Source organism: Moschus berezovskii, chromosome 8, assembly GCF_049115385.1.
Source record: "Moschus berezovskii isolate FMDL1 chromosome 8, NW_MosBer_1.0, whole genome shotgun sequence".
NCBI classification, from domain to species: Eukaryota; Metazoa; Chordata; class Mammalia; order Artiodactyla; family Moschidae; genus Moschus; species Moschus berezovskii.
In genome coordinates, this window is record NC_142467.1 from 85595206 (window position 1) to 85607862 (window position 12657).

A 12657-nucleotide genomic window follows, 5' to 3' on the forward strand; every position below is an offset into this window, starting at 1 on the left:
CCACTGTTCAACAGTCTAGATAGGAAAAAAAAAAAAAAAAGGCCCAGTTTACTAGGAGGCTACTTATAGGGCGACGGGTTAGGCAAATATTTCACCTGTTTGGCCAATTAGCTTCCTCTCCCAGAAAGACGAGTTCTACAGGTTTCCTTTTTCTCTTCCTCTGCCTCCTGGGTTGGGAGAAGAGGCTGTCACTTCGCTTCGACCCTCCCCTTCCCTCCCTCTCGCCCGGACCAATCGCGCCGGCCCGGACGCGTCCAGGTCGGCGGCCCCCGGCGCGGGCGGCCCGGATGCACCGAGCGGCCCAGGGCGCAGGGGCGGGCGCGGCGGGCTCGCGGGGTCTGCAACCCGGACGGTGGGAGCCGGGGAAGCGGGGAGGAGGAGACTGTGTGAAGGTGCCCTCCAGACGTGGCCCTGATGACCGAACTACAGCAAGATGTGGACGACACAAAGTCTGTCAAAGTGCTCGGGAAGAGGGAGAGCAAAGTTGGCTCAGCCCAGTAAGTATCCTCCGCTGGACCCAGCCGGGGCGGGAGAACGCGCGCTGCTGCCCAAACCTCTCCGCCAGGGGCGAGTTGGAAGTGGACACGGCTTTCTGGAGCTTTAAACGTGGGACAGACTTGTGCTTGAACTCTTTCTGTCGCGCCGGGTCTCTTTTTTTTGCACCGATTCTATAGTTGAGAAAAGGCATGGCAGAGTTTTCTGGAATGCACGGCAGCATGCATTCTCGCGGGGCTGGAAATTATTTGAGCCGAAAGCACCGTTGGTGTTTTATAAATCCCTAGGGAGGTCTGGGACGAACTTTCAGATCTCCATGCCAAGTTGAGAAACAGCGCTTCACGTTTATTCTAATTGTCTTACTTCTTAATGACGCGTATGGAGATGCAGCTGTCCCGTAGATGGCATCTCGTCAGCTTCTCAGCGATGCATATTTTGTCATTCTGATGGGGACGTGAGGGTGTTTTCCCCTCATCCCCTTCCCTGTTTACCCTCTGGAGACCGCAAAAATAGTGGAAAACATGAAACACGTTTTATTTCCCACCCACCCCCAGCAAAGACTGCCTACCTTTGTTGGATACTTAACGCAAACTTGTTACACACTTTTTAAAAGTGTATAAAAAGGGAGGATGCGGGGGTGGGGTGGGGAAGCACAATGAAAGTATAACAAAACACAACAAATATTGGACGGTGACTGTCCTCTTAAAGGACTCTTGTGGTTAATAGGATTTGCACATTGTTTGATCTATAAACTCTTCTGGTTTAAGAAACTGAAAACTCAAATATTTGATCACAAGGATTGGCTTCCTGTCACATTTATCTCGTGTACTTTAAATATATATATATATATATCCAGAAGTATGGTTGTTGTATGATTGTTATTCCCAAACTCTTCTTTTAAAAAGGAGAAGAATCTTTATTTGCTTATTTTCTACACTATAACATTAAGTGAGAGTAAAGTAAATATCTGAATAAACCCAGTTTTACTTTTTATGGTACCAATCTGTTGGGTGTCTAAAATGCTTTATTGACACTAATATAAAAAGATGACACACTTTTTAATAGTAAAGATTCAATCCAAAAAAAAAGAGAAAAGATTTTAAAAATTCAATCCCCATCATTCATTATTTCAGCACTTACTGGTTTTTAAAAACACAGCCTGTGTATTTGCAAAAGCATATTCCACCCATTTATTGAAGTTTGAGCTGACCTTTTAGACAAAAGAATAGCTTTTATTCACTGCTTTGATTTGTGGTTTGAAAAGCTTTGGTCAGTCTCTTCCAGTGCCTGCTTTCTTTGGCTTCTCTTACACTTTCCCCTCATCTTCGTCAGCTTAAGCTGATGTTCTTTCCTCTCTACTGATTGAAAAAAGATGATTGAGGAAGAATTCCTGTAGGTAAAACTCTCACAACATACTCATTTCCTCGCCCCAAAATGAAATCCTTATTTTATACTAATAATTCAAACCCAAGAAAAAGACGAACTAGCAAATGACGTATATTCCTTTGTACTTAATCACTCTTTTATAAACTTTACTTCCCTGAATAAGAGGTGTCACCATTTCATAGATGACTGAGGTGGTAATTGGCACAGGGAAAACTGGAACTCTAAACTCCTAGTTCAGAACTCATCCAAAGGCAGTATTTATTTCCAGCTACACAAGGCAGAATGAGTCAAGTCTACCCCACAGATCTTAAGGTTTAAGTTGTCACATTCCAGTCCTTTAGGTACTCAGTCAAGGAGCTCATTTTGATTGATTGAAAACGTCTATTATAGACTAAATGTCTGCTATTTAGACTAATTTGGTTAAATTAAAACTCTTTAGATACTGAGATAATAATTATGTAGAATATAAGCACAACAGCACTGAAGCTCAAGGCCCCAAACGGCCAGCCCCTTCCTTTGGAACATTCCATTTCACAAATTCATTTCAGTTCTATAAATATTGGAATACTTACTGTTTCTTCAATAATGGTGGGGAATACAAGAATGAATATGATTTGGTAGCCATCCTTCTGTAACTCCAAGAGTAGCATTGAGGGGAGGCACATATGTATATTACCGTTAAACACGAAAGAATCTGTAAAATGTTTGGCCTACAACTGAATCTTCACAGTTTGGATGTTTATCCATTTGGCAGTCCTTGGTTTATTGGGTTTTTGGTTTGCTTTTCCCAACAAAGTGGTAATTCCTAGACCCACTGAAGTCACTTCTGATTCAGTCTAAGATTTTAGATACCATTTTATTCCGAGCTCTTAACCTCTTGCTTTGGTAACAGAATAAATGTCATTTAAAGACATAGGTAGATATATTATCACAGTGATATACTGGTGTGATAATTCCATATTTGAAATCATGGTGACATTTTTATGCTTGGAAACTCAGTCTAACTTCTCTGTTTTGCATTTCCTATTTTAGATTAATTATCACTAAACTCCAGATTGTTGAAACCTGGGTGTCCCAAAGGACATTTTCTTCACGAGTGTTAGAATGGCTTGCTCCCTCCCCAGTCTCTACATCTGTAACTTCACCCACATGAGCCTCATCACCTAAGACCTTAGCCTCTTAATTAATAATAGATGCCAATTATGGAGAATGCCTGCTATGTTACAGGCCATGTGCTCAAAACTTAGCATTCATTTTCATACAAATTCAGATTGACACTATGATTATGGCCATTTTTAGTAGTAACCAGTACTCACTTTGTATGTATGTGGTCAGCCCAGAAACGTGAGCTGCTACTGTTATTACTTTTTATTAATAGTTAATGTTTACGTAACATTTAGTATTACAGAGTACTGCTTTGTTAACATCTCTTAATTCAGACGCTAGTCCAGTGTACCTTAGTTAACTGTCCTCAAATAAATTGCAAACTCCAGTCACATTTTTTTTGTGTGTTGAATTTCTCAAAGAACTTGGCAAATAATCACTTTCAGTAACTATCTGTTGATGAGGTATGAAGGCTAAGACCCATCCACCTACTTAAGGTATGTAATATGCTTATAGCTGACTTTCAGTTTGACTGTCTCAGGGGAAATTACACTTTTAATCAAATTTTCTGTCAGTAGCAGGAGAATTTTTAGATACCTTTACTTGCCTGAGAGCTGTGGCTTATTTATTCATCTTTGTACTAGAAGTGAGACTGCACATTTACTTACCACCAAAGTACATATTTGACTTAAAAAATAATCCCCCACTTTTTTTTAAACCAAGAATTGGTAGTTTTCGCTGCATATTTCTTTTTGAGAGCCTAGTTTTTCTCTGCTTTATCTTTTTCATTCTTGATTTCTTTCACATTCACAATATATAGATATTTCTAACATAGACTAACTTTTTTAGATACACTTTTATTTCTTAAAGTCTCTGATGGATCTAATTTAGTTATGGCCTAGTTACTTTTAATGAATTTCAAAACGTATCTAAAACTAATCCATAATTCTGGGCAGTTGATTCATATTTCAAATAATGAATTACATCACATATAACATATACTTGTAATACAAGTTGTTTTTTTAATACTAATTTTTTTGGTACACAGCTATTGATTTATTTTGGCTGCACTGGGTCTTTGTTGCTGCATGCAGGCTTTCTCTAGTTATGGCGTGCAGGGACTACTCCCTAGTTGCAATGTTCAGGCTTCTCATCGCAGCAGTGGTTTCTCTTGTTGCAGAGCACAGGCTCTAAAGCAGTGGGCTTAGCTGCTCCTTGGCATGCCCACATGAGCAGGGATCTAACCTGTGTCCCCTGAATTGACAGGTGAGTTCTTAAATAGTGGACCATCAGGGAAGTCCCTGCAGTTTGAATTTTAAACATTTAAGCTTTGATACCTTAGAACATAACAATTCTAGAAATTTTTCAGTTTCTTATATGTGGAGAAAGAGAAGGTAAATGAAAGAGTGAATTCGCTCAGTTGTGTCCAACTCTGCGACCCTGTGGACTGTAACCTACCAGGCTCCTCCATCCATTGGATTCTCCAGGGGAGAATACTGGAGTGGGTTGCCATTTCCTTCTCCAGGGGATCTTCCCGACCCAGGGATTGAACCTGGATCTCCCGCATTGCAGGCAGACTCTTTAACTGAGCCACCAGGGAAGCATGCAATATAAGCATTTTTACGTTAGAAGGAAGTTCTCTGGGATTATCAAGAAATAATAATTATTTGCGAGATTAAATAGTGAATTCAAGTAAAAATAAATTACTTGGAGTGAAGGCATTTATCTTCCAATTACACTGTTCTTGTGGGTACTTGACAAACAGAATAAGGGTTGCAGTCAGGGCTTGATCTTGCATTGGACGCAAGAGGAGTAAAGATGAATACTTCTTGAGTATAGCTTGATTTCTTAGTGCTTTCTTAACTCCAGACTTTGAAAGTGCCTATTTAATAAGGAAATCTCTATAATTATCTGTTTATAATATATCTTCCCATAGGTGTGTATATTTTTTTTCATTTTTAATTCTAATTTTCAGGTAACTCTGACAGGTTATCCATGGTAATATTTAATATAAACTTCTGGATAAGAGGAAAAAATTATAACATATTAGAAAATATTTAAATTATATTAAGGTACAGTGCTTAATTGAGGAGTTTGAAAAACTGTAGAAAAATAAACAGTGTTCTAGTTTGAACTGTTTTGAAAAGAAATTTAATGACCCAAATCAGCTCCATGGCTAAATGTCATTAGAAATTGCTGATTTGTCAAGGCAGTACAGAAAAAGATTAAGAACACAAACTCTAGGAAACGAGGATTTGAAATATGACTTTCTTGTCTCCTAGGAGTGTGACCCTGGAGGTGTTACTTAGCACCTCCAAGCTTTGTTATATAAAGAATAATAAAGTCAGCTGTGGGAATTCCCTGGCAGTCCCGTGGTTGGAACTCCAAGCTTCCACTGTCCCAGAGCACAGGTTCAGTCCCTGGTCGGGAAACATCCAACAAACCCCATGGCACGGCAAAAAATAAATAAAGTCAGCTGTTTCATATAGGTTTACTTTGAGGTTTAACTGGAAAACGTCAGAAACTCATTTCACCTAGTTCCTGAAATGGTTAGTGTTCCATAAATCAGGTGGTGGTGCTTGCTGTTGAAGGTCTGGGACATGCTCTGGGGTGGGGAGGAAGGGTGACATAAAATGTACTTAAACAAAATAGGCAAAATTCAAAAGGCCTAGCTCTCACAGTCGCAGGTACCAGTGTCCTGTTAAGTAAGCCTCTGTTCCATCAACTAGACTTATCTGGCACTCATGATAGCCACTAAACATTTCCATGAATCCAACCTGACATCTTGGCTTTTGCTGCTGCTGCCTCTGCTGCTAAGTTGCTCCAGTCGTGTCCGACTCTGTGCGACCCCATAGACGGCAGCCCACCAGGCTCCCCCGTCCCTGGGATTCTCTAGGCAAGAACACTGGAGTGGGTTGCCATTTCCTTCTCCAATGCATGAAAGTGAAAAGTGAAAGTGAAGTCACTCAGTCGTGTCCGACTCTTAGCGATCCCATGGACTGCATTCTACCACGCTCCTCCATTCATGGGATTTGCCAGGCAGGAGTACTGGAGTGGGGTGCCATTGCCTTCTCCAATCTTGGCTTTTACTTTATGCTAAAAGGATCCCATGCCATAACTCTTCAGTGGCCTGCCAGATCATTTCCATGTTGCTTACTGGTTTGGTGTTCTCCCATCTACTATCAGGGCTTCCCAGGTGGCTCAGGGGTAAAAAATCCGCCTACCAATGAAAGATACACAAGAGACGCGGGTTTGATCCCTGGGTTGAGAAGATTCCCTGGAGAAGGAAATGAAAACCCACTCCAATATTCTTGCCACGGCGTTACAGAATCAGACAAGACTGAGCACACACACACACGCACGCATCTATTGTCAGTGCATTTTTCTCTGACCCGTTGACTTATATATCCTGCGTCCTGGTTCTGAGCTTTTCTTTCATGGCTCCTCATCTTTATTCCTTTGACAGGTAAGCAATATTAATAGATTTATTAATATAGGACTCTTGTAAGAGATGCAGGTGAGGAAGCTCAGCCTCATGGCTCCTCATCTTTAAACTGCTGAGTTGTTTCCATTTGCTAAGTGTCAGTAGACTTGTCCTTCAGCATCTTTCCTAATTCTTTAAGTGCCCAGCTTTAGGCATTTTGCACATTTTCAAGTGCCATAAAGCACAGGTCCTCGAGAGAAACTCCCCCACTGCCACTTGAATGACTTAAAGTGACTTCTTACTCCTTAAAGAAAAGAGGGTATTTTTATCTGCGCCTAAATTTGATTATTTACCCTTAGAAGAGAAGCAGAACCAACTTAAACTCCAGTCCCTAATTTATTAATAAACTAATTAATATGTTCTCATTGGTCACTCCACACATACCAGAGGTTCCCACATTCACGATGGGACGTGATGACCAAAGATGCTGGTGATTTTTAACAGCTTTATTGAGGCATATTTTACACATCATAAAATTTACCTGTTTCAAGTAGACAATTCAGTGACTTTTAATAACTTTCCTGAGTGGTGCATCATCACTATACCAGGTTTTAGAACGTTTTCACACACTTCCCCTTTAAGATCTATTGGGCCCATTTACACTAACTCCCATTCAGTTCAGTTCAGTCGCTCAGTCTTGTCCGACTCTCTGCGACAGTATGACATAAATTGTAATTTAAAAAATAGTCAAAATTCATCCCCAGCCCCACTATTTTCTGTCTCTCTAAATTTCCTGTTTCTGAGCTTTTCATACAATTAGAGTCATGTATAATATGTGATCTCTTGTATCTGTCTTCTTTCACTTACTATCATGTTTTTTAGGTTCATCCATGAAGTAGCATAGGTCAGTGGCCCATTCCTTTTCATTGCCGGATAGTACTCCACTATGTGGCTAGACCATTTGTCTGTATGTCCACCTGTTCATGAACATAATGTGTAATGCTGCCTTGGATACTTGTGTGAAAGTCTTTTTGTGGATATATGTTTTCATTTTTCTCAAGCATGTACCTAGAAATGTGATTACTGGATCATGTTGTAAATCTATGTTTTAACTTTATGAGGAACTGGCAAACTGTTTTCCAAAGCAGCTACAACATTTTACATACCCACCAGCAGTGTATGACGGAGAAGGCAATGGCAAGCCACTCCGGTACTCTTGCCTAGAAAATCCCATGGATGGAGGAACCTGGTAGGCTGCAGTCCATGGGGTCGCTATGACTGAGCGACTTTACTTTCACTTTTCACTTTCACACATTGGAGAAGGAAATGGCAACCCACTCCAGTGTTCTTGCCTGGAGAATCCCAGGGAAGGGGGAGCCTGGTGGGCTTCTGTCTATGGGGTCACACAGAGTCGGACACGACTGAAGTGACTTAGCAGCAGCAGCAGTGTATGAGGGCCCGTGGTTAGATTTAAGAGAAAGTGCTTTCACAGAGCAGGGAAACAAGACTGTAAGCACCTTAAAGATACATCAGTACCTTACAGTTAATAACATAACAGATATCTGTTGCATTGTTAACTGAGTGACATTAATACTTAGGATTTTGAAAACTCCCCCGAACTACAATGTTAAAAAGGTAACTCAGGCTGTCATACTTGGGTCCTGTTTTTGCAGTCTCTTAAAATTTTGCATATAACGTTTATTACTAGATTATTTTTAATGATGAAACTTACAAAGAAGAAATTTTTAAACGAGACTATAATGTTCCCCCATACGTGCTAACATATTTAAAAGCTAGAAAATTAAAATAGTATAGATAGGTATAAATTGAAAAGTGAAGGTATTTCTCCTCTCTTCTACCTGACAGTTCCTTGTCTCAAAGGTAACCATTTGCCAATGGTTCAGGTTTTGTTCTTTTTTATATATAATGTATTTTATTTATTCATTTGGCTGTGCTGCTGGCTCTTAGTTGTGGCACTTGAGATCACTGATCGTTCTGGCATGCAAGATCTTTTAGTTGCAACATGCAGGCTGTCTTTTTCAGTTGGGGCATCAGAATCGTTAGTTTCAGCATGTGGGATCTAATTCCTTGACCAGGGATCGAACCTGTGCCCCTTGCACTGGAAACACGGAGTCTTGCCCTCTGGACCACCAGAGAAGTCCCTTTGGATTCTGTTCTTATGCTGTTGTCATTTAAAGCCAGTCAAGTTTTTTGTTGATTTTTCTTTTTCTTTAGAATATCCACCTTCCAATATGACTCTAAGTGTGCTGTACTTGGCACAGTGAAGCACCTCGTGAGGCTGTCAGGAGGATTAAGTGTGATCCTACAGTATCTGGACTGTACACTGTAAGAGAGCTCAATAAACAGCAGCCATTATTCTCATGAACAACTTTTCCCAAACTTCTTTGCAGAATAATTAATTATCTAGGTGACCTGGGCTTCTCTGGTGGCTCAGAGGTAAAGAACCCACCTGCCAATGCAGGAGACACAGGTTCCATCCCTGGGTTGGGAAGATCCCCTGGAGAAGGAAATGGCACCCCACTCTAGTATTCTTGCCTGGGAGATCCCATGGACAGAGGAACCTGGCAGGCTGCAATCCATGAGGTCAAAAAGAGTCAGACACAGCTTAGCGACTGAACACAAGCAAGATGACATACAGAGTTTAAATATTGATGAATAAATAAGTCCATGAGAACAGAGGTTTGCCTTAGCCAGGTAGACTTGGAGTGCTAGATGGAAGAGTTGATGTCCTACTGACCCATCCTCAAGTTACCGGTTCATCTTCTAATCTTTTCTGTGCCTCTGTCCTCCCTGGATGAGCCTAGAAAGACTTCTAGTCAAATAAAGCAGCAAGAAATCTGGACTGCCTCGTGAGCAACTAGATAGAAGTCACAGTAGTGACGAGACCTGAACAGAGCAGAGACTCAGAGTGGAGAACTGGAAATGCGACATTGGAGGCAATGAGTAAGCAGATGGGGAGAGAATAGAAGAGCTTTAGAAAGACAGGAGGAAGATTGAGTCATACTGAAAAGATGAAAAAACAAGTGGTACTTCACCACTGACCTATCTAATCTCCCCCTTCTCTCCTGGGAGATGCTCCTCCCTGTCTCTGCCTGTGCTATGCTGTGTCTTGTCCCTGAAATCCCAGGCACTGAGCTGGGTGGCTGACATGCCTCTGCTTCCCTAATGGAGATGCTAATCTCTATACAGGTGATGGTGTTTTCTTAAAGTCTGTATATATCAGGTTTATGATTATATCATGTTTATTACCATCTAGATTTTTCAAATTGTGTCTTGCATCCTTTTCAATGAGTTAAAAAATGGGAAGAACTCAGAATACTGTAATTTTTGTGTCTTTTACTGTTAAGGATTATTATCTGAAAACAGTTATCTTATGATTCTACAGATTATTTTGAAACATCAGCTATAAAAGCTGCATTGTGAGTTGAGTTGCCATATGTCAACAGTGAAGTAAAACTGAAAAACTATAAGTAAAAGTTGTCATCATGACAACTTTTATTATCACTGTACTGTTTCTGTAATTCATAGGAAAATAGTTCCTCATTTGATCTTAACAACTTAAATGTTTGTATAACATGTAACGTGGTCCTCTGAGAGCCTATATAAACTGTCAAGAATGTTTTTTCCCTCCCTCTTTCCCTTCCGCTCGTCTGAAGTTGAACTAGTTTTGACATGAAGCTGATAAATAGCTTATACTTTTTCCTGATTTGATCAGAATCTTTTCTGAAATTTTTATATACAAAGAATCACAACATATTTTCTAAATTCAAATTCTGAAATCACCAAATGTCATATTTTTCAACAGAACCTGAGATGAGAGAGTAATAAATGGTATATGAGCTAGGAGAAAAGCAATATTTTAACAGTTGATAAGGACCAGAGAGTTTGCTCATGTTGTCAGCTGACATTTATTAAGGAGTTCCGTGTATTGGGCACTGTGCTGAGTGTCATGGCAGTCTCCATGATAAAGATGGGGCCTTTGCCCATACAAAAAAGAATAAAGGAAAGGAATTTTTTTTTTTGAGATTTCTTTCCAAGAAGAAACTAGGTAGCTTCAGAAAGTGTATATCAAATATAGCAGTTGATATATTTAGATGAGATGAGATAATATCATTGTTACATGCTAGACCCTTTTCAAAGTACTTGTATATATATATATATATATATACGTATAAAGGAAGGGACAGTTACCATCACGTTTTTATGCATAACAGAGACACAGTGACTTGCCCAAGTTTATAATAGCTGTTGAAATGTTGGAGCCAGAATTCAAATATAGGCAGTCTAATCTGAGCCAGGCTCCTAAAAAATTCTATAGGCTCTGTAGAGTTGGGAAGAACAAAAAATGCAGAAGGCAAAGTGGCTCCCATTAGGTGTCTGTGCAGCCCAGTTTAGATTTCTTAACTTTTATAGGTCTGCTTTCTCAACTATAAAACCAAGACTCATTTCCTTTCTTTCTCCAGTTCTAACACTGGAAGGATTTCTAATGGTCTTATGGAGGACAGAGTAGATAGGGCACCTGTAGCTGCCAGTCGGGAGCTAGTGCTCTGAGTACTGTCAGACACAGGTGCCTTTCTGGATTCTTTTGTCTCCATCTGAGCTCAGACTTGACTATATAGACCTGAAACTTTATTGTTTCAGTTCCAGCTTCACATGGTGATTAGCATAGCAATCATTCAGATTCCGATTTTTAAAAACCATGGTTCGGTTTTTCTTTGCAGAAATACATAGTGTTTCTGTAAAGTAATGTGACCAATTTTGTTTTTAAAACCATGTGAATTTTTTTAAGTAATTGCCAAAGGGACCAAGAACTTTTGTAAAAATTCTGCAATTGCACAGAATCTTTTTGAAATTCTTACGAAGTTACTTTCAGAGCCTGGAGCTCATTCTTTGAATAGTCATAAGGTTGGCAAATCCTCTTTCTTTGAGAATGAATTCAATTTTGGGAAACAGCCTGAAACCAAATTTGGTGAATAAGAATAGTTTAAACACCTTTAAACCAATCTATGGATAAGATCATTTTTGATCCAAAAAGATGTGACTATAAAATAATAAGTTGGAATTTCTAATGAGACTTACAAACCAATTTCTACACCCAATTTAGGCTTATTACTTTGTAACCTCATTATGAAAACAGTAAAATGTTCTACTTATTATTCTGTACTAAAATCATTTTTCAGTGTATATAATCTACCTATGTAGGTGTTGGGCATGTGATAGGCATTTAAAAATACTTTGAGGATACAATGTAACAGGTGATGACTTTTTTCTTGAGGAGTATGCCCTACGTAGGAATAATGGAAAACAGCTTTTGAAAAACATTTCCCTGAGTTTAGACAGTGACGTAAGCGAAAGGCTCAGCTGTCACAATCATCTTGTTCTCTCTTCTGCTTCATTGCACACTATGGGAATTTGTATACACATTGTATTTTCTCAGGTCCACTCCCTGTATCCTCAGTTTATACCAGATGGACTTTCCCACTGGTGTATTCAAGGCATGATTCATACCTTTCCCGTATGATAGCAATCAATTAGCTATGACGCTCGTGAAGCTTTCCATTTTTCTGTTCTGTTTTTTTTCATTCTAATTGTTGCTGCTGCTGCTAAGTCACTTCAGTCGTGTCCGACTCTGTGTGACCCCATAGACGGGAAGCCCACCAGGCTCCCCCGTCCCTGGGATTCTCCAGGCAAGAACACTGGAGTGGGTTGCCATTTCCTTCTCCAATGTGTGAAAGTGAAAAGTGAAGTCGCTCAGTCATGTCCGACCCTTAGCGACCCCACGGACTGCAGCCTACCAGGTTCCTCCATCCATGGGACTTTCTAGGCAATAGTACTGGAGTGGCTTGCCATTACCTGCTAGTTAATATCTGTCCCAGAAAAGGCAATGGCAAGCCACTCCAGTACTCTTGCCTAGAAAATTCGATGGATGGAGGAGCCTGGTAGGCTGCAGTCCGTAGGGTCGCTAAGGGTCGGACATGACTGAGCGACTTCACTTTCACTTTTCACTTTCTACCTTCTTACATTGGAGAAGGAAATGGCAACCCACTCCAGTGTTCTTGTCTGGAGAATCCCAGGGACAGGGGAGCTTGGTGGGCTTCCGTCTATGGGGTCACACAGAGTCGGACACGACTGAAGTGACTTAGCAGCAGCAGTTAATATCTGTGAGCTGACTGGTCTACTACCTACCAGTCCTGTAGCCTACTTAAAAGCAAGCATATTTTGTTAAT

General features: G+C 40.3%; 1 protein-coding gene across 4 annotated transcripts in view; it reads left to right on the plus strand.

Annotated features, from left to right (window-relative positions):
- Positions 1-226: 226 nt before the first annotated feature.
- Positions 227-12657, plus strand: part of GRAMD2B (GRAM domain containing 2B) — a 73910-nt gene continuing 61479 nt past the window's right edge. Inside the window, exon 1 of one of the 4 annotated variants that reach the window (XM_088838811.1) lies at positions 227-497. In XM_088838811.1, coding sequence (XP_088694937.1) covers positions 434-497 — 64 coding nt within the window. In that variant the 5' untranslated portion in view covers positions 227-433. The remainder of the gene's footprint in view (positions 498-12657) is intronic. The other 3 variants (XM_088838812.1, XM_055429254.2, XM_055429253.2) reach the window with 3 other exon arrangements.